This window comes from Rissa tridactyla, chromosome 25 (genome assembly GCF_028500815.1).
Source record: "Rissa tridactyla isolate bRisTri1 chromosome 25, bRisTri1.patW.cur.20221130, whole genome shotgun sequence".
Lineage (NCBI taxonomy): Eukaryota > Metazoa > Chordata > Aves > Charadriiformes > Laridae > Rissa > Rissa tridactyla.
Window position 1 is genome coordinate 338276 of NC_071490.1, and position 18817 is coordinate 357092.

Here is an 18817-nt window from a genome sequence, read left to right on the forward strand (position 1 = left end):
CCGGATTCGGCATTTTTTTTTCCCCGCGGGGAAAACCCCTGACTCATGGGAGGGCTGCGGCGCTGGCGGGAAGCGATGGATTCCTGCGCCCTCCTTCTGTGGGGGTCTCCCCCCCCTCAAGCACATTAATCCGCCACCCCCTGACGCCCCGTTAACCTGCCCTGATGCCGATAGAGTGTATTTTTGTAACCACTACCCGCCACGGCCATATTTATTTACGGAGATACCTGTGCCCTGGGGGGGGGGGGGCTTCTCTCTTAACCGGTTTAGACCATTTTTAACCTCACTTGGCGTTAGTTTTAACTACCCTTAGGGCTGGGGCTGTGAGGATATTAAAAAAAAAAAAAAGAAAAGAAAACCAAAGACTTCGATGGGTGCTGTGGTGGAGGGGAGCTGCTGGTGGGTTTACCCTCCCCGGAGCCTGGTGCTTGAGGCTTTAGGGAACCTGGCTGAGGGAGGGGGTTGTTCTTGGATGGTGGAAAAGGGAATAACGGGGTGAAGCTGCGTGGGCTCAGCCCGCCTCTGCCCCCCTTTTTCCGGCGGGGCCGGGACCTGAGGGGCGGCCTAGGCCGCGGGTCGCTAGGCCGCGGCTAGGCCTAGGCCGCGGGTCGCTAGGCAACGGCGAGGCCTAGGCCGCGGGTTGCTAGGCAATGACGTAGGGCGCGTCACTTCCGGCGCGACGCTCCCGGTAGTGCCACCGTCGCCATGGCCGCCGCTGCCTGCCGCGTCTCGGTGTTCCCCTCCCCGCAGGAGCTGGGCCCAGCCCTGGCCCAGCTGGTTGCCGAGCAGGCGGCAGCGGCGGGCGGCGGCCGCTTCTCGCTGGGCCTCTCCGGAGGGAGCCTGGTGGGGATCCTCTCCCGGCACCTGCCCGCCGCCGCCGCAGGCCCCGCCGCCCCGGCCCGCTGGCTGGTGGCCTTCTGCGACGAGCGGCTGGTGCCGCCCGAACACCCCGAGAGCACCGGCGGGGCCTACAAGGTGAGCGGGGACGGGCCGGGCCGGGCCGGGGAAGCTCTGCTCCCCCCCCGGGCCGGCCCTGATCGTTGCCCCTCCTCCCGCAGGCCCAGCTGCTGCCGCGGCTGCCCGGCCCCGGGCCGCGGGTGCTGGCCCTCACCCCCGGGCTGTCCCCCGCCGCCGCCGCCGAGGATTACGCCGCCCAGCTCCGCCAGGTACCGGCCGTGGGGCGGGTGGGGGGGATGCTGAGCGTCGGCTGGAAGCGTTCCCCGCCCCGGTTCCATCTCCCGGTCTCTCCCCGCAGGCTTTCCCGGGCCAGGAGGTGCCCGTCTTCGATTTGCTGGTGCTGGGGGTCGGGCCGGACGGACATACCTGCTCCCTCTTCCCCGGACACCCCCTGCTCCAGGTGAGCTTGGCGTCCGGCTCCCGCCGGTGCCCCCGCGGGTGCCATTACCCCGAGATTTTCATCGGTAACTCACCAACGGCGTCCATGAGGCAGTTCCTGCTCTGGGGGCGGTGCATTTTAAAAAGAAAAAAAAAAAAAAAAAGAGGAGGGGAAAAAAGCTGTTGTGAGGAGAGAAAAGCTGCCGAGGTTGGGTCATCCTCCTGCTTAGCTCTTTTAAATTTCTCCTGATTTGGGGAGTTTGGGGGGAAACAAAAAAGGAGACCCTGACTTGGGTGGGGGTGGGGAAACACTGAGGCCCCTCAGCAGCCCCCGCTCACGCCGGTTACGGTCAGAGCCTGGATTGCTCCCCTGCTTCAGGCGTTTTTCCCTTTTTTCATGATTTTTTTTTTTTCCCCTCTGATAGGAAAAAGAGAAAATCGTCGCTGCTATCACTGACTCCCCGAAGCCGCCGCCGGAGCGGATAACGTTAACCCTGCCGGTGCTGAACGCTGCGCGGATGGTTGTGTTCGTGGCTACGGGGGAAGGCAAAGCTGCCGTTTTAAAGGTTTGGACCCAAATTCTTCATCATCTTAATTAAAATCCAAGGCGTCTGGGGGGGAATGAGCAATCGAGAGGCTTCAGGCAACTGCTGAAGCATTTCAGGTGCAGTTTGCGGCTCCCTTTCGCCGCCCCGCTCGGCTGAGGCGCCGTTCCCTCTCTCCCAACAGCGCATTTTGGAAGGCGACGAGGAAAACCCCCTCCCCGCCGCCCGCGTCCGGCCTCTCTCCGGGCAGCTGCGCTGGTTCCTGGATGAGCCGGCGGCCAAAGAGCTGACCATTCCCCTGGAGAAACATTCCGTCTTGTAGAGCCGCCGGCTAGGCTCGGGTGACGGCAGCTGCAGCCCTGGCTGCGTGACATTCCAGGTGAAGAATGCCACATTTGATCGTAGCGCTCGGTTGTGGCACAAAAAACACTTTTTTTTTTTTTTCTCCTGTCCCTTTTTTCTGGAGCAATCGGTGCTTTGCCAAGCACGAATTTCCACGTAATAATTCCTTCGCTTCGGTGGGTGCTGGGTTGGAATCATGCCCGGTGACGGCATCACGCGGTTCGATTTGCTCGCTGTGACGTGAAACGGGTACGCGGTATTAAACAGATGGATTTGGGCTCTTCTGCTCCTGGTTCTTTTTCCACGGGGCCACGCTCTTCCGTAAATGAGGGACTCAAGGAGCCGGCGCACGGTCTGGGGTGTCGGCGGCGTGAGGACGGACGGACGGACAGACGGACGCGTGTCTGGAGCGGCTCCGGCTGCAGGGTGACGCTCTTTCCCTCACTGTTTGATTTGATTTCTCTCTGTTAATCCTGATTTCATTGTGCTTTAGTTCTTGCCGAAAACTCCGTGTCGGTGGCTCCTCCCTGTTTTTCCACGCGCCCGCGTGCGCAGCGCTGAGGTTGGAGCTTTTGGTGGTGAAAAAGGCTTTGAGGTGGCACGGTGTCCGTTGGCGCAGCCGGAAAGGAACCGTGTCCTGTCTTGATGGATGAAGAAGCTGAGTCAGAAAAGGCAGGTGCTTTAGGAAGCGCAGCTCTTCCGTGCCAGATTTGGGGGGGGGAAAAAAAACAAACCCCAAGAATTGAAGTTCCTGGGCTGGAGGTGGATATTTACGGACGCGTGAGAAGCTGGACGGGACTTGGAGCAGCACAAGGCGCAGCCGTCCCTCCTGACGGCGTCTTTCAGAGCTGCAGAGAAGTCGATGAGTGCCGGAGTACGAGCGATTCGGCCTTCGTCAGCGAAGTGCCCAGGGGCTGCTTTGTCCGTAGTCGTCTCTGCGTCGCCTTCCTGGGGAACGCCGCGAGCAGGAGCGGGGAGAGGCTGCTCTCGGTGTCTCTGAAATCAAGTTCCAAGGAGATCCAGACAGAAAACGTCAGGATTCGTGAGTTAAACGTGAAGGTAACGAAAATCACGTTTTATCTGCCCGATAGCCGAGCTCTGCATCCTAAAAACATGAAGCAAACGGACAAGAGTTTGCAGGTGGACAAGGCTTTGAAGCTAAAATCTAACGCGAAGTTAAAATAATATTCAAAATAACGCGATCCCCCATTCTCGGGCCTGACAAACGACACAAGTTTGAAGGAGATGGTTTTGGAAACGCGAGTCCAAAACCGTGCGGTGGTAAATCCTCCTGTGTCTGGTCCGTGGTACTGTGTCCGTCGAAACCCACTTCTCTTCCGCCGTGTTACCCCCCGGGGATTCCAAACCCGTTTTCCCTCCGGCTTTATGCCTTTTTCTAAACCATCCCCCCCTTGATTTCCTTGTATTAAAAATATTTGGGGGTCGCGACCAGCCCGAGCGCTGATGCAAGGGACGGGTGTTTCTGCTCGGAGTTTCCTGCTTCTCCCCGTCCCGCGGGGCGCGAAGGGTGGCAAAACCCGCCCGTTGCCGAAGGGTGAAAACGGCAGATTTCGCTCGGCTTGATTAGGGAAGCGAGAGCGGGCGCAGAGAGCCAGCGAGCGCTGCCCCTTCCGCCGTGCCCTCTTAAATGCGGAAATAACTCGGAAAAATCCCCTCGTTGTATCCTGCGCCGTCGTTTCTGCGTCGTTCCTGAATTCCTCGCTCCCGAATTCCCTCTTTCCCCTTTCTGTCCCCCTGCCCTGTCCCCCGCTTCCCCTTTCTTCCCCCCCTCTCCCCACTTCCCCCTTTCTTTCCCTCTTTCCACGTTCTCCACCCGCGCTTCCTCTGGGCCCCCCTTCCCCTTTTCCCACTTCCCCCTTTCTTTCCCCCCTTTCCACGTTCCCCACCCCCACTTCCCCTGCCCCCCCCTTTCCCTGTTCTTCCGCTCCTGTCCCCTTCCCCTTTTCCCACTTCCCCCTTTCTTTCCCCCGACTCGTCCCATGTCCCCTCTTTCCCCCTTTTCCATCCGCCTCCCCCATCCTCTGTTCCCTCTTTCTTCCCCCTTGTCCCCTCTCCCCCCTTCCCCCCAACCCTCCCCCTGCTTCCCCCACGCCCCCCCTTTCTTTCCTTCCCCGTTCTTCCCGTCCCGCCTCCCCCGTTTCTTCCCCCCCTGCATCCCCCTTTGCCCCTCTCCCCACCCGTCTGCGGTCCCCCGCGGGGCCCCGAGGTTTGTGGGGCGACGGAAGCGCTTCCCAAAGACAGAACAAGCCCCAGGTTTCCCTCCTGGCACCTTGGGCCGGGATATTTTTGAGCCCCGGGAGAGCGAAAATTGCTAATTATAAATTACATTAGCAAATTAATAATAAGCAAATTAAATATATTTGCAATTAAAAATAACGCCTTTTTTTTTTTTTTTTTTTTTTTTAACTCTCCCAGGGCCAGGGTCAAAAATTGCCCGTGTCCGGCGATGGCCGGAGGCGGCTGCCTGCGGAACCCCCCCCTGGTTTCACCCCTGAGCTCCCCCCACCCCCGGCACAGCGGGGCCAGCTCCATCCTCATCCTCAGGGGCTGCACCTGCCCTGGCCCTTCCCCCCCCCCTGCAGCTTTTTTAAACCCTTGGCCCGGCCCCATCCCCACCTCACGCCCCCCCCTGGGCTGCCTCGGGGACAAGGGCCACGGCCAAAGCCGCACGGCACCCCCTCCCCTCTCCCTTTTTCCACTCTCCCAGGGCAGTTTTTTGCCTTTTCGGTCAATAAGTCTGTAAAAAACTATCTTCTAGTCCTGCTGGAAAACCCCGCTGAGATGCTGGCACCTGTGCTGAAGGCGATTGAGCTCAAGGAAGATGGACAAATCGGCGCCGCTCCTGTGCGTTTTCCAGGCTTTCCCGCGAAGCGTCGGCAGCCTTTAACTGGGGACGGCGAGTCCCGGTGAGGGTTTGGTGAGTTATTGCTTCAAGAATGTCCTTTTTCCCTGCCCTGGGAAGGACGGGAGTTTCCTTCCGAAGGCCCGAGCGCAGCGCGTCTCCCGACAGCTGGTGGCGTCGCCGCCCTTTGTGTTGGCGAGAAACCATAAAACCATGTTCCTTTGCGCGTTCCCAATCTCCCCTCTTCCAGTTTAAACCCATCCCGCCTCATCCCACAGCTCCCCTCCCTGATCCAGAGTCCCTTCCCGGCTTTCCCGGAGCCCCTTTAGGGACTGGAAGGGGCTCCAAGGTCTCCCCGGAGCCTTCTCTTCTCCAGGCTGAACCCCCCCAGCTGAGCCCGGCCCCACAGCAGAGGGGCTCCAGCCCTCCCAGCATCTCCGGGGCCTCCTCTGGCCCCGCTCCCACAGCTCCGTGTCCTTCCCATGGCCCCAGAGCCGAAGGCAGCGCCGCAGGGGGGTCTCCCCAGAGCGGAGCAGAGGGGCAGAATCCCCCCCCTCGCCCTGCTGGGGATGCAGCCCAGGTTGCCGGTGGCTTTCTGGGCTACCAGCGCACGTTGCCAGCTCATATTGACCCCCACCAACACCCCAAAGTCCTTCTCCTCAGGGCTCCTCCGCCCCCCAGCCTGGATTTGGGCTCGGGATTGCCGCGATGGGGAGGAAAATCCCGCGTCCCCCCAGCCCGCGCGGGCTCAGTAGGTTTTTTTTTTGTCCTCGCGGGTGACGCAGAATGTCACCCCCAACCTTCCCCGGCCCCTGGCAGAGGTCACCAGCCGCCACCAGCTCACCCGAGTGCCGGGATGAGCCCCGGGGGCGGCTGCCGAAGGTGAGGGGGGGGCCGCTCTCCCTTTCCTTTTACGCCCGCCGTGGGTTTATTTGGACGCGTTTTGGGGTGGGTTTTTTTTTTTTTTTCCATTGAATCACCCTCTTTGCCGCGTTTCCCGGCTGCTCTCTCGCGCCTCTTCGGAACTGAATCGCAGAAGTTCGCGGTTCGCTCGGGAGGGGCCGCTCCGGATTTTTCTTCCTTTTTTTTTTTCCTGCTGAAACATTTGGAGTTTGGGTGTAAACGGGTCCCGTCGAGCCCGCGATGGGCTCGGAGCAGGGCTGGGGGGGGACTCGGCTGGGGAAAACGGGCTCAAACAAGTGGGTTTTAGTTCAGCGGGAAAAAGCGGCTCCTTCAGGTTCGGTCTCTCGGCAGAAAAGAGCTTTTAATTCCAGCGGCGGCGGCTGCCAAACCGCAGCCTGAAAACCTCCTCCGGAGGGACAGAGTCCCGTTCTGTGTCCCCCCCAGCCCCGCCGTGGGTGTGTCCCCCCCCTTTCAGCTGCGCTTCCCACAACATTCTGCTTTTATTTTTATTCTATTCCCTTTTTTGGCGTCTTCCCCTTTCCGCTTCCCTCCGTAGCGAGTCCCGGGGGTGGTTTTGGGGGCGAAGGGGGGACCTGTCCCGGGGGCTCACGGGCTCCTCTGGGATCCCAGGGCGCTTCTCTCCTCCCTGCTCTCGCTCTGCCCAAATTTTTGGGGAGCTTTACCCAATTCCCGTCGTTTTTCCCATCCCGGCTGCTGGTTTGGCAGCCTCCCGGCTCTCTGGGAGCGCAGACGCTGCCCCGTTCCCCCCCGCCCTCCCCCCCCCTCCCCGCCGCATAGGAGCTGCCCCAATACAAGCATTTTGTGTTCTCCGACTTCGCCGTCATCATCAACCTGGAAAATATTAACGAAGCAGCGGCGCTGGCCGCATCCCCCGTCAAAATATTTGCAGTCCCCCTCCTCGCCGCCGCTTTTTTACCCACAGCAGAGATTTTGGGTTGGTTTTTGGGTGGGTTTTTTTTTGGTTTTTTTTTTTTTTTAAGCCGTCGTTAAACAGCCGTTTCCATGTTTGTACATTCGAGTTGAATTCCAGCTGTTGCCCCTCGCTCCCTTCCAGAATCCCAAGGCTGATTTTTAGTTTGAATTCCTGCCAGTTTTCCTTCCCTTCCCTCCCCCTGGATGCCTGGAACCTCCCGCCGGCCAAAGCCGGGTTGGGGCGCGGGGGGGGGGGGAATCATCTCATTTTACAGGGCTGATGTCACGGGCGGTCGCGTCCCCGTCCCCCCCACCCCTGCCCGGAACAAGGGAGCCGTTGTGGGCCGGTGACTCACGGCGGGGGCGAGGGACGCTTTAACCCTCTTTAAATCCGAGGAGGTGACAATATTCCCCGCGTCTCTCCAACGGTCGAGGGTTTTCCGTCGGCCGGGCGTGAAAAGAGGGTGAAGAGGGGCTGAGACGGGCCCGGCTTGTTCTCTTGGAAGTCGACGTTTTTGAGCATTTTCCCTGGGGAATTTCACCCGAGGGTAGAATTTTGCGGGGAAAACACTGCGGGGAGAGGGGGGGACACGTTTCGAAGGTGAAGCCGACTTGAAATTTTGAGAGTAAAAATAGGCGAAAGTGGAATGTTGAGGGTAAAAATGCTGGGAAAGCACGCATTTGGAAGATAAAACTACTTGAAGTTTCGAAGGCGAAATGCTCGGAAGTAGGATTTTGGGGGTGAAAACGCTCGGAGGTAGAATTTTTGAGGGTGAAATTACTTGGAAGTGCCGCTTTGAGGGTGAAATACTCGGCCGTGAGCCGCTGAAGGTGGAATTCGGGGCGGAGGGGGACAGAGACCGGTGAGGGGGGAGCCGGGGAGGTGCCCGGTGCCGCGGTGGCGACCGCCCCGGGCCCGCGCTCGCCCCGTCCTGGCGCCGGGCCCGCGGGAGGTGGACGGGAGCCGGGGGGGGGGCGTGGCTAAAGACTGGGGGGCGTGGTCACGCATGGACACGCCCACTTAAGGGGCGTGGCCTCGGCGCGTCCCGGCCATAGAGGGCTCTGTCCGCGAGGGGGGCGTGGCCAGTGTGGGCGTAGCCAATGAGGAGGCGTGGTCGCGCGGGGGGCGTTGGGGGTGTAGTGGGCGCGGCCACGGGGGCGTGGCCAGAGGGGCGGAGCCGCGGGCGGCCCAGGATGGCGGCGCGGCCGTGGCCGCTGCTGCTGCTGGCGCTGGCGGCGGGGCCGGGCCCGGGCCCGGGGCCGGGGCCGGCGGGCGGGTACTTCCCCGAGGAGCGCTGGAGCCCCGAGTCGCCGCTGCGGCCGCCGCGGGTGGTGGTGGCGCTGCTGGCGCGGAACGCGGCCCATGCGCTGCCCGCCACGCTGGGGGCGCTGGAGCGGCTGCGGCACCCCAAGGAGCGGACGGCGCTGTGGTGCGGGGCGGGGGGGGCACCGGGGGGACGGGACACGGGGCGGGGGGGACGTGGGATGGGGGGGGAGCACGCGTGGGAGGGCGCGGGGGATATGGGACCGGGGGGGACACGGGGCATTGGGGACACGGAGCGGGGGTGGGGGGGGGCGGGGGGGACACGGGCGGTGGGGCCGCAAGGTGGGGGGACATGGGGTGGGGGGGCATGGGGAGGGATGCGAGATGGGGGGAAGAACACGGGGGGGGGGGCGATATGGGGTGGGGGGTACACGGAGGGGCATTAGAGGATACCCGGGGGGGGGGGGGCGACACTCAGAGGGACATGGGGCTGGGGGAGACATGGGGTGGGGAGGACATGGGGGGGGGGGGGGGGCATGAGTAGGGGGACATGGGGGGGGGACACGGGGTGTGAGGGGGACACGGCGGGGGACGTGGGGCAGGGAGGGATCCTCGGGGCTGAGGGGGTTGTGGGGGAGCTATGGGGGGGGGGGGATGACACATGGGGGGGGGGGGCAGCCAGAGGTGACAGCCGTGTCCCCGCAGGGTGGCCGTGGACCACAGCGAGGACAACACGACGGCGCTGCTGCGGGAATGGCTGCTGCGGGTGCGGGGGCTCTACCACCGCGTGGAGTGGAGGCCCATGGAGGAGCCGCGGTGAGGGGGGGGCACCCCGGGGGGACGGGGGCAGAGGGGGAGCCCCGCGGGGTGCGGGTGTCGGGGGGGGGGGGGGTGTCCCCAGCCTGAGGGGGGGTCTCCATGAGTTGTAGGTGCTCAAGTTTGGGGGGGGGGTTCCTGTCGATGCCCAGCTTTGGGGGGGGTCTCCGTGGGCTGGGGGTCCCCAAGTTTTGGGGGGGGGTCCTTTGGCTGTGGGTCCCCAGCCTGGGCTGGGGGGGGGGGGTGTCCTTCTAGGTGCCCAGGTTCAGGGGGAGCCCCTTTTGGGGGGAGTCCTTTGGCTGTGGGTCCCCATCAGAAGGGGGTCCCTGTGGGCACCCAGGCTGGGGGGGGGGTCCCTGTGGGCTGTGGGTGCCCGGTTTTGGGGAGGAGGGGGGTGTCTATGGGCTGCGGGTCCCTATCCTAAGGGGGTCCCCGTGGGCTGTGAGTGCCCAAGTTTGTGGGGGGGTGTCCCTGTGGGTGCCCAGGTTCAGGGGGAGCCCCAGGGGCTGCGGGTGCCCTGTTTTGGAGGGGTTTCTTTGGCTGTGGGTGCTCAGGTTTGGGGGCGGGGGGTCCATACGCTCTCAGTCCCCAGCCTGAGAAGGGGGTCCCGATGAGCTGTGGGTCCCCAAGTTTGAGGGGGGGAGGGTCCTTTGGCTGTGGGTCCCCACCGTAAGGGGGTCCCTGTGGGCACCCAGGTTTGAGGGGTCCCATGGACTTTGGGTGGCCGGTGTTTTTTTTTGGGGGGGGAGGGTATGTTGCCTATGGGCCGTGGGTCCCTGTGGGTGCCCAGTCTCAGGGGGGTCCCACGGAGCGGGGTGGGGGGGTGCAGGGTTGGGGGGGATGGCTCCGGGGACAGGAGGGCAGCGCAGTGTCATCCCGTTTCCCCCCCCCCCCCAAGGTCGTACCCCGACGAGGAGGGTCCCAAACACTGGCCCCCCTCCCGCTACGAGCACGTGATGAAGCTGCGGCAGGCGGCGCTGGAGTCCGCCCGCGCCATGTGGGCCGACTACCTGCTGGTAAGGGGGTCCCGCCACCCCGGGGAGGGGGGGACAGGACACAGCACCCCGGGGTGGGGGGGGGAATGGGACACGGCCCCGCGGCAGCGGTGGTTTCGGGGCTGACGGGGCCGGTTTCGGGTGTCTCGGTGCCGCCGGGCAGTTCCTGGACGCCGACAACGTCCTGACCAACCCCGACACGCTGGGGCTGCTGATGGCCGAGAACAAGACGGTGGTGGCCCCGATGCTGGACTCGCGCGCCGCGTACTCCAACTTCTGGTGCGGGATGACGGCGCAGGTGAGAGCCGCGTCCCCTGGGTGCCGCGTCCCACAGGTCCTCTGGGTGCCGCATCCCCGGCGTCCTCCACGTGCCAGCTCCCCTGGGTCTTCTGGGTGTCGAGTCCTCCAGGTCCCCTGGGTGCCACGTTCTCTGGGTCCCCTGGAGCCCGTGTCCTCCAGGGCACTGGGGTCCTCCGTGTCCCCTGGGTGCCGCTTCCTCCAGGTGACAGGTCCCCTGGGTGCCACATGCCTTGGGTGATGGGTCCCCTGGGTTCTCTGGGTCCTCTGGGTGCCAGGTCCCCTGTGTGCTGAGTTCTCTGGGTCCCCTGGGGCCCATGTCCTTTGGGTGGTGGCTCCTCTGGATCCCCTGGGTGCCGCGTCCCCTGGGTGCTCCAGGTCCCCTGGGTGCTGGATCCTCTGAGTCCCCTGGGCACCCCGTCTCTTGGGTACCACATCCCCTGGGTGCAGAGGACCCTCTGGGTGCCCTGTCCTCTGTGTCCCCTGAGCACCAGGTCCTATATGTCCCCTGGGTGCCGCGTCCCCTGGGTGCCGTGTTCTCTGGGTGCCACATCTTTTGGGTGCCATGGCCTCTGGGTCCTCTGTGTCCCCTGGGTGCTGGGTCCTCCAGGTCTTCTGGGTCCCCTGGGCACCGCGTCTCTTGGGTACCGTGTCCCCTGGGTGCAGAGGACCCTCTGGGTGCCGGGTCCTGTTGTGTCCACTGGATCCCCTGGGTGCCGCATCCTCTGGGTCCTCGGCGTCCCCTGGGTGCCACGTCCCCTGGGCGCGCCGGGTCCTCCCTGTCCCCCCCGAGCCGGCGCCCAGAGGGTCCCTCCGCGCCAGGGCTACTACCGCCGCACGCCGGCGTACCTGCCCATCCGGAAGCGGGAGCGCCGCGGCTGCTTCCCGGTGCCCATGGCGCACTCCACGCTGCTGCTGGACCTGCGCAAGGAGGGCTCGCGCGCGCTGGCCTTCTACCCCCCGCACCCCGACTACGCCTGGGCCTTCGACGACATCATCGTCTTCGCCTTCTCCTGCCGCCAGGCCGGTGAGGGGACGTCGGGCTCGCATAATTTTGCCTTGGGCTCGCATAATTTTGCCTTGGGCTCGCGTAATTTTGCCTTGGGCTCGCGTAATTTTGCCTTGGGCTCGCGTAACTTTGCCTTGGGCTCGCTTAACTTTGAGGTTGGGCTCACTTAATTAACTTTGCACTGGGCTCGCTTAATTTTGAGGTTGGGCTCGCTTAATTTTGCGTTGGGCTCGCTCAGTTTTAAGGCTGGGCTCGCTTGATTTGGCGTTGGGCTCACTTAATTTTGAGGTTGGGCTCGCTTAACTTTGCGTTGGGCTCGCTCAATTTTAAGGCTGGGCTCGCTTAATTTGGCGTTGGGCTCGCTTGACTTTGAGGTTGGGCTCAATTAACTTTGCACTGGGCTCGCTTAATTTTGCATTGGGCTCGCTTAATTTTGCATTGGGCTCGCTGAACTTTGAGGTTGGGCTCGCTTAACTTTGAGGTCGGGCTCGCTTAATTTTGCGTTGGGCTCGCTTAGTTTTGAGGTTGGGCTCGCTTAATTAACTTCGAGTTGGGCTTGCTTGATTTTGCATTGGGCTCGCTGAACTTTGAGGTTGGGCTCACTTAATTTTGTGTTGGGCTCGCTTAACTCAGTTTGGGCTCGCTTAATTTTTGGGCTCGCTGAACTTGACCGTTGGGTTCACTTTGAGTTTTGGGCTCCTTTAAGTTTGGGCTCTCTCAACGTTAACTTTGGGCTCTCTCAACGTTAAGTTCGGGCTCGTTTAAATAAGTTTGGGCTCGCTTAACTTTGGGCTCACCTCGTTTGAGGTTGGGCTCGCTTAATTTTGACTTTGGGCTCCCTTAACTGTGACATTGGGCTCCCTTTAGCTTTGGGCTCGCTTAATGTTGAGTTTGGGCTCGTACGACTTTATAAAGTTCCTTTAATTTGGCGCGTGGCCCGGCCCGGGCTGGCGGGAGCCGAGTTTGGCCTGGCTTCGCGGTAATTTTGGGCTGGCTGAACGTCGCTTTGGGCCGGCGTCGCCCGCCGTGACCCCGGCGTGACGCGCTGCGGTGCCGTCCCCAGGGGTCCCCATGTTCGTGTGTAACCGGGAGCCGTTCGGGTTCCTGCCGGTGCCGCTGCGCTCCCACAGCTCCCTGCGGGACGAGGCCGAGAGCTTCCTGCACGTCCTGCTGGAGATCATGGGTCAGCGCGGGGCGGGGGGACAGGGGGACACGGGGGGACATGAGGGGACGGGGGGACACAGTGGGACAGGAGAGGCAGGAAGGGATGGGGGGACACGGGGGGACACGGGGGACGTGAGGGGATGCGAGGACACGAGGGGATGGTGGACACAGGGACACAGTAGGACCGGGGGACATGAGGGGACGGGGGCACAGTGGGAGACGAGGGGACAAGGGGGGATGGGGGGACATGAGGGGACACAAGGGGACAGGGGGGAAACGGGGGACACAGTGGGACACGAGGGACAGAAAGGGATGGGGGGACACGGGGGACACGAGGGGACGTGGGGGCACAGTAGGAGACGAGGGGACGGGGGGACATGGGAGGGCCGGGGGGGACAGGGGGACATGGGGGGACATGGGGGCACATGAGGGGACACGGAGGGACACGAGGGACAGGAAGGGATGGGGGGGACACGGGGACACGAGGGGATGTGAGGACACGAGGGGACGGGGGGGCCCAGCAGGAGATGAGGGGACAGGGAGGACATGGCAGGACAGGGGGGGGACACGAGGGGGGGGGGATGGTGGGATATGAGGGGACACAAGGGGATGGGGGACACGGGGGGGGACGCGAGGGGACGTAGGGGGATGTGAGGGGATGGGGGGACACGAGGGGTTGGGGGGGACACGATGGGACATGGGGACACACCGGGGGGGACATTGTGGGACGGGGGGGGGGGACACGACATGGCAGGACACAAGGGGACACGGTGGGACGGGGGAGGACACGGCTCGGCCACAGCAGACACCCCCCCCCCACCCCCCCCCCGCCCCTCGGTGTCCCCTTCTGTGGGTGCCAGCCCGGCGTCCCCCCCTGTGTCCCCCCCCCCAGTGAAGAACCCCCCGGCGGAGCCATCCCCACACGTGTGGGTCCCCCCCAAGGTCCCCGACAAGATGGGCTTCGACGAGGTGAGGGGGGGCCTCGCGGGGGGGGGGGGGTGGGGGGGGGGGTGGGGGCGTCCCCTTTTCTCCGCGATTTGGGGGCTTTTTTTCCTCATCCTTCCGGATTTTCCCCTTCCCCCCCCCAAAAAAAAAGAAAGGGTGATTTTCCCCTTTTTCTTCCAAATTTGGGTGGTTTGTTTGGTTTTGGTTTTTTTTTTTTCCTTACGGATTTAGGAGTGGGGTTTTCCCTTTTCTCCCAAGTTTTGGGGTTTTTTTCCCCCTTCTCTTCTGGGTTTTTGGGGAGCTTTTCCCCTTTTTTTCTGATTTGAGACGTTTCCCTCTCTCTCTGCTGGATTTTGGGGGGAATTCTTCCCTTTTCTTCAGAATTTGGGGTGTTTCTCCCCCCCCCCTTCTGGATTTTGGGGGTTTTCCCCCCTTTTCTTCTGAGTTTTGAGGTTTTTTTTCCCCTCTTCTTCTAGATTTTGGGGGGAGTTCTTCCTTCAGAATTTGGGGTGTTTTCCCCCCTTCTTTTCTGGATTTCGGGGTGGTTTTTCCCCTTTTCTTGTGAATTTTGGGGTTTTTTTCCCCCTTTTCTTCTAGATTTTGGGGGGAGTTCTTCCCTTTTCTTCAGAATTTGGGATGTTTTTCCCCTCTCTCTTCTGGGTCTTGGGGTGCCTTTTCCTTTTCTTCTGAATTTTGGGTGCTTTTTCCCTCTTCTCCCAAAATTGGGGGATTTTCCCCTCTCTCTTTCGGATTTTGGGGGGAATTCTTCCCTTTTCTTCAGAATTTGGGGTGTTTCTCCCCCCCCTTCTGGATTTTGGGTTTTTTTCCCCCTTTTCTTCTGAATTTTGAGGGATTTTCCCCCCTTTTCTTCTATATTTTGGGGGAGTTCTTCCTTTTCTTCAGAATTTGGGTTCCCCCCCCCCCTTCTGGATTTTGGGGTGCTTTTTCCCTTTTCTCCCAAATTTGGGGGTTTTCCCCTCTCTCTCTTTTGGATTTTGAGGGGAGTTCTCCCCTTTTGTTCAGAATTTGGGGTTTTTTCCCCCCCCCTCCCCCTTCTGCATTTTGGGGTGCCTTTTCCCTTCCCTTCTGAATTTTGGGGTTTTTTTTTTTTTCCTCCCTCTTGTCCGGATTTTGGGGGTATTTCCCCCCCCCCCCCCTTTTCCCCAGGTTTTCATGATCAACCTGAAGCGGCGCGGGGACCGCCGGGCGCGGATGCTGCGGACGCTGCGGGAGCAGGAGATCGCCGTCAAGCTGGTGGAGGCCGTGGACGGCAAGTGAGTGCGGGGGATCCTGGGAAGGGGGTCCCGGGGTGGGAAGGGGCAGGGGGGGGTGGGTCCGGAGCCGCTCTGGGTCAGGGGGGGGTTTGTCCCCTCCCCCCGGGCAGGGTCCCCGGAGCCGGTGTCTCGGCAGGGCCATGAACAGCAGCGAGGTGGAGGCGCTGGGCATCCGGATGCTGCCGGGGTACAAGGACCCCTACCACGGGCGGCCCCTCACCAAGGGGGAGCTCGGCTGCTTCCTCAGCCACTACCGCGTCTGGCAGGAGGTGAGCGGCGCCGGGAGGGGGGGGGGGGACACCCCGATCCCCTGGGAATGACACGGGGACGGGACCCTCATCCCCGCGGGGAGGGAGGGGAAGAGGCCCCTGACGGCGGGGAAGGGGACAGATCCCGAATCCCCGTGGTAACAAAGGGGAGAAATCCCCGATCCTGATGGTAACGAAGGGGTTTAATCCCTGATCCGAGGGGAAGGAGGGGGACAAATCCCGATGGCAACAAAGGGGACAAATCCCTGATCCTGACGGTAACGAAGGGGACGAGTCCCTAATTTTAACAACGGAGGAGACGAATCCCGAATCCCAACAGTAGGGAAGGGGACAAGTCCCTAATCCCGATGGTGACGAAGGGGACGAGTCCCTGATCCCCAGGGGGAGGAAGGAGACGAATCCCTAATCCCAAAGGGAAGGGAGGGGATGAGACCCTAATCCTGACGGGAACAAAGGTCACAGGTCCCTAATCCTGGTGGTAACGACGGGGACGAGTCCCTAATTCCAGCGGGAAGGAAGGGGGCAAGTCCCTAATCCTGATGGGAAGGACAGGGACGAGTCCCTGATGCGGATGTTAAGGGACAAATCCTAAATCCCGACAGTGACAAAGGGGACGAGTCCCTGATCCTGATGGCAATGAAGTGGACGGGTCCCCAATCCCGAGGGAAAGGCTGGGGACAGGTCCCGAGGGAAAGGACGGGGACGGGTCCCCGATCCCAAGGGAAAGGATGGGGACGGGTCCTGGGGGAAAGGACAGGGATGGGTCCCCGATCCCGAGGGAAAGGACAGGGATGGGTCCCTGATCCCGAGGGAAAGGACGGGGACGGGTCCCCAGTCCCGAGGGGACGCTGGCCCCCCTCACCCTCGGGCGCCAGGTGTGGGACATGGTGGCATTTGGGGGGGGTGTGTGTGGGGGGGTGACATCGCTCCTGCCTGGCCCCGTGTCATCCCCGGCGCCGCCGTCCCTCCGCCATCCCAGGAAAACCGGGTGGGATCCCCCCCCGGCTTTTTCCCCCTAACCACCCCCCCCCCCATCCCCCCCGTTTCCCGTTGGGTCGCAGATCGCGGGGCGGGGGCTGGAGAAGTCGGTGGTGTTCGAGGACGACCTGCGCTTCGAGATCTTCTTCAAGCGGCGCCTGATGACGCTGATGCAGGACCTGGAGGCGGCCGGCCTGGCCTGGGACCTCATGTGAGGCTCCCCCGCCCTAATCCCCCCCCCCGGCTCCTTAACGACTCGCCCGGCGCTAACGAGGGTCCCCTGGCGTCATCGAGGGTCCCCCTGTCGTCATCGTCGTCTCTCTCCCCCCGCCCGACTCCAGCTACATCGGGAGGAAGCGGATGCAGGTGGAGCGGCCGGAGAAGGCGGTGCCGCGCGTGCGGAACCTGGTGGAAGCCGATTATTCCTACTGGACGCTGGGCTACGTCCTCTCCCTGCGCGGCGCCCGCAAGCTGCTGGCGGCCGAACCCCTGGGCAAGATGCTGCCGGTGGACGAGTTCCTGCCCGTCATGTTCGACAAACACCCGCTGTGAGTCCCCGGGGGGGGGTCCCAGGGTCGGGAGGGGGTGGGCGGGGGGGGTCGGAGAGGCCGTCCGGCTCCAGGGCTGGAGAGGTTTCCCCTCGGAGCCGGGCCCTTGTCCCTCCGGATGGTTCTGTCGGAGACCTTGTTCTTCTCCCCTTAGAGCTGCTTCTGCGGCTCCGTTTCCCCTCAGGATCCGTTTCTTGTCCCTTTGGAGCCATTTTCCATTGCCCCTCGGAGCTGGTCCCTTGTCCCTTTGCCGATGGCTCCGTGTCCCTTTGGAGATGGCTCCACGTCCCTTTGGCTCCTTTCCCCTCGGAGCTGGTCCCTTGGGGGACATTTTTCTTGTCCCTTTCGCCGCCTTTCCCCTCAGGATCCGTTTCTTGTCCCTTTGGAGCCATTTTCCTCGTCCTCTCAGAGCTGTTGCCCCTCAGTGATGGTCCCTTTGCCAATGGCTCCATGTCCCTTTGGATCCACTTCCCCTCAGACCTGGTTCCTTGGGAACCATTTCTCTTGTCCCCACGGATCCGTTCCCCCTCGGAGGTGGCCTCTTGTCCCTTGGGCTCCATTTTCCCCCAGAATCCTTTCCTTGTCCCTTTGGAGCCATTTTCCTTCTCTTGGAGCTGTTGCCCCTCAGAGCTGGTCCGTTGTCCTTTTGGAGATGGCTCCGTGTCCCTCTGGCTCCGTTCCCCTCGGAGCTGGTTCCTCATCCCTTGGGGATGTTTCTCTTGTCCCTTTGGATCCCTTCCCCCCCCCCCAGAGACCTTTTCTTGTCCCTTTGGAGCCATTTTCCTTCTCCTCTTGGAGCCGTTGCCCCTCGGAGCTGGTCCCTTGTCCCTTTGCCGATGGCTCCGTCCCCCTCGGAGCCGCTCCCGTGTCCCTCGGTGCCGTCCCTCGTCCCTTCGGCTCCGGTTCCTCGTCCCTTCGAGCACCCTCTTCCCTGGGGGCCCTTTTCTCATCCCTCCTCCGCTTCCGGGGGCCTTCCCTCCCGCATCCCAGGATCCCCCCTTTTATCCTCCACGTCCCGGGGGGTGGGGGAAAAAAAAAAAAAAGCCGCTTTTCCCAATTTTTTTTTTTTTTTTTTTTTCCTTTTCTTTTTTTGTATGTGTGTCTGGGTGGGGGGGGGGTGTTTTCTTCTCCCGTCCCAGCGCCGACTACAGCCGGCACTTCCCGCGGCGGGACCTGGCGGCGTTCTCGGCGGAGCCGCTGCTGGTGTTCCCCACGCACTACACGGGGGAGGAGGGGTACGTCAGCGACACCGAGACCTCGGTGCTGTGGGACGACGCGGCCACCGCCACCGACTGGGACCGCGCCAGGTCCCACAAGATGCGGGAGCAGGAGCAGCTGCGGCGCGAGGCCCAGAACTCCGACGTGCTCCAGTCGCCCCTCGACAGCGCCGCCCGCGACGAGCTATGACCCGGCGGGGGGCAGCGGGGGGCGGGGGGGGGGACACGGGAGACAACGCTTGGAAAAAATTCTATTTTTATTTTTAATTTTGGGGTTTGGAGAGTGATGGACGCGGCCCCCACCCGCCTCCGTCCTTACAGCCCAGGGACACCCCCCCCCCACGGCTCGGTCACAGGGGTCTGTGTGGTGGCGTCGTGTCCCCCCCCCACCCCCCGCAAAATGTGTCCCCACCCCCCCGCAAAATATTCCCCCTCCTTGAAAAAGTCCCCCCCGGGGCGGGGGGGGGGTCCTGTGGTCCCTTGAGGTCCTGGCAGCTCCCAGCGGGCTGTGGGAGAGGGAAACTGAGGCAGGGACCGTGCTGTCACCCCCCCCCCCCGGACTGTCCCCTTGAGGGAATGGCCACCACCCCCCCACCCCGAGGGGAAACTGAGGCACGGCCAGGAGAGCTGTGACCGGGGGCGGCGGGGGGGGGACGTTGAGGATGGTGGTACCAGGGGCTGGGGGGGGGGTCAGAGCTCGTCGTGGTCCTCGTGCGAGGGGGGGGCGTGACACGCCGCCGGCGTCACCAGCTCCATCAGGTACTCGCAGCGACTGGGCTCGGTGGTGGCCGTCACCGCCGTCTCCGTCCCGCAGGACAACTTCACCTGCGGGGGGGCCGGGGGGGGGGGGTCAGTGGGGGGGACGGGGACACCCCCCGGGGGGTGGGGGGGGGGGGGGGGGGGGGGCCGACAACAGGGACAAGGGGCACCCCCAGGGCACGGGGACAGCCTGGGGGACAGCCCAGGGGAGGGGGGGACACCCTCTCAGGGACCGCGGGGGGGGGACTGGGGGCCGGGGACACTCTGGGGGTCAGGGACCCCCCCCCCAGCGGCCGTGGGGCACAGGGACAGCCTGGGGGCCAGGGCTGGGGGCGCCCCAGAGGGTGGGGACTCTGGGGGG

The 18817-nt window shown here is 63.0% G+C and overlaps 2 protein-coding genes across 9 annotated transcripts; both read left to right on the forward strand.

The window, feature by feature from the left end:
- The first annotated feature begins 1 nt into the window (after position 1).
- On the forward strand, positions 2-5020 carry PGLS (6-phosphogluconolactonase). 3 transcript variants are annotated; one of them, XR_008463477.1, is made up of 6 exons: positions 2-975; positions 1059-1166; positions 1256-1357; positions 1761-1901; positions 2065-2259; positions 5002-5020. XR_008463477.1 is itself a non-coding variant. In XM_054183432.1 (5 exons), exons 1-5 carry the CDS (start codon positions 706-708, stop codon positions 2200-2202), a joined length of 759 nt encoding a protein of 252 aa, XP_054039407.1. In that variant the 5' UTR covers positions 2-705; the 3' UTR covers positions 2203-2499. The 3 variants fall into 3 exon arrangements, 1 of the variants encoding a protein (XP_054039407.1); XR_008463476.1 differs by lacking the exon at positions 5002-5020 and adding an exon at positions 2716-2811; XM_054183432.1 differs by lacking the exon at positions 5002-5020 and having other exon boundaries at positions 2065-2499.
- On the forward strand, positions 1766-17900 carry COLGALT1 (collagen beta(1-O)galactosyltransferase 1). Of its 6 annotated transcripts, none has more exons than XM_054183429.1 (13): positions 1766-1901; positions 5002-5149; positions 8891-9001; positions 9900-10017; positions 10160-10294; positions 11116-11320; positions 12366-12485; positions 13359-13435; positions 14579-14685; positions 14822-14954; positions 16016-16143; positions 16274-16480; positions 17620-17900. In XM_054183429.1, exons 2-13 carry the CDS (start codon positions 5025-5027, stop codon positions 17885-17887), a joined length of 1734 nt encoding a protein of 577 aa, XP_054039404.1. In that variant the 5' UTR covers positions 1766-1901; positions 5002-5024; the 3' UTR covers positions 17888-17900. The 6 variants fall into 6 exon arrangements, with proteins under 6 accessions (XP_054039404.1, XP_054039402.1, XP_054039403.1 ...); XM_054183427.1 differs by lacking the exon at positions 1766-1901 and adding an exon at positions 3144-3281; XM_054183428.1 differs by lacking the exon at positions 1766-1901 and adding an exon at positions 3426-3503.
- The last annotated feature ends 917 nt before the right edge of the window (positions 17901-18817 follow it).

What these genes read in the sequence shown, in the direction of transcription:
- PGLS (XM_054183432.1), top strand. Translation starts at nt 706, where the DNA reads ATGGCCGCCGCTGCCTGCCGCGTCTCGGTGTTCCCCTCCCCGCAGGAG. An exon ending in ACGCCGCCCAGCTCCGCCAG is followed by an intron (nt 1,167 to 1,255) that starts GTACCGGCCGTG and finishes CTCTCCCCGCAG; the next exon opens with GCTTTCCCGGGCCAGGAGGT. An exon ending in GCAAAGCTGCCGTTTTAAAG is followed by an intron (nt 1,902 to 2,064) that starts GTTTGGACCCAA and finishes CTCTCCCAACAG; the next exon opens with CGCATTTTGGAAGGCGACGA.
- COLGALT1 (XM_054183423.1), top strand. Translation starts at nt 5,180, where the DNA reads ATGTCCTTTTTCCCTGCCCTGGGAAGGACGGGAGTTTCCTTCCGAAGG. An exon ending in GGTGCGGGATGACGGCGCAG is followed by an intron (nt 10,295 to 11,115) that starts GTGAGAGCCGCG and finishes CCTCCGCGCCAG; the next exon opens with GGCTACTACCGCCGCACGCC. An exon ending in GGCCTGGCCTGGGACCTCAT is followed by an intron (nt 16,144 to 16,273) that starts GTGAGGCTCCCC and finishes GCCCGACTCCAG; the next exon opens with CTACATCGGGAGGAAGCGGA.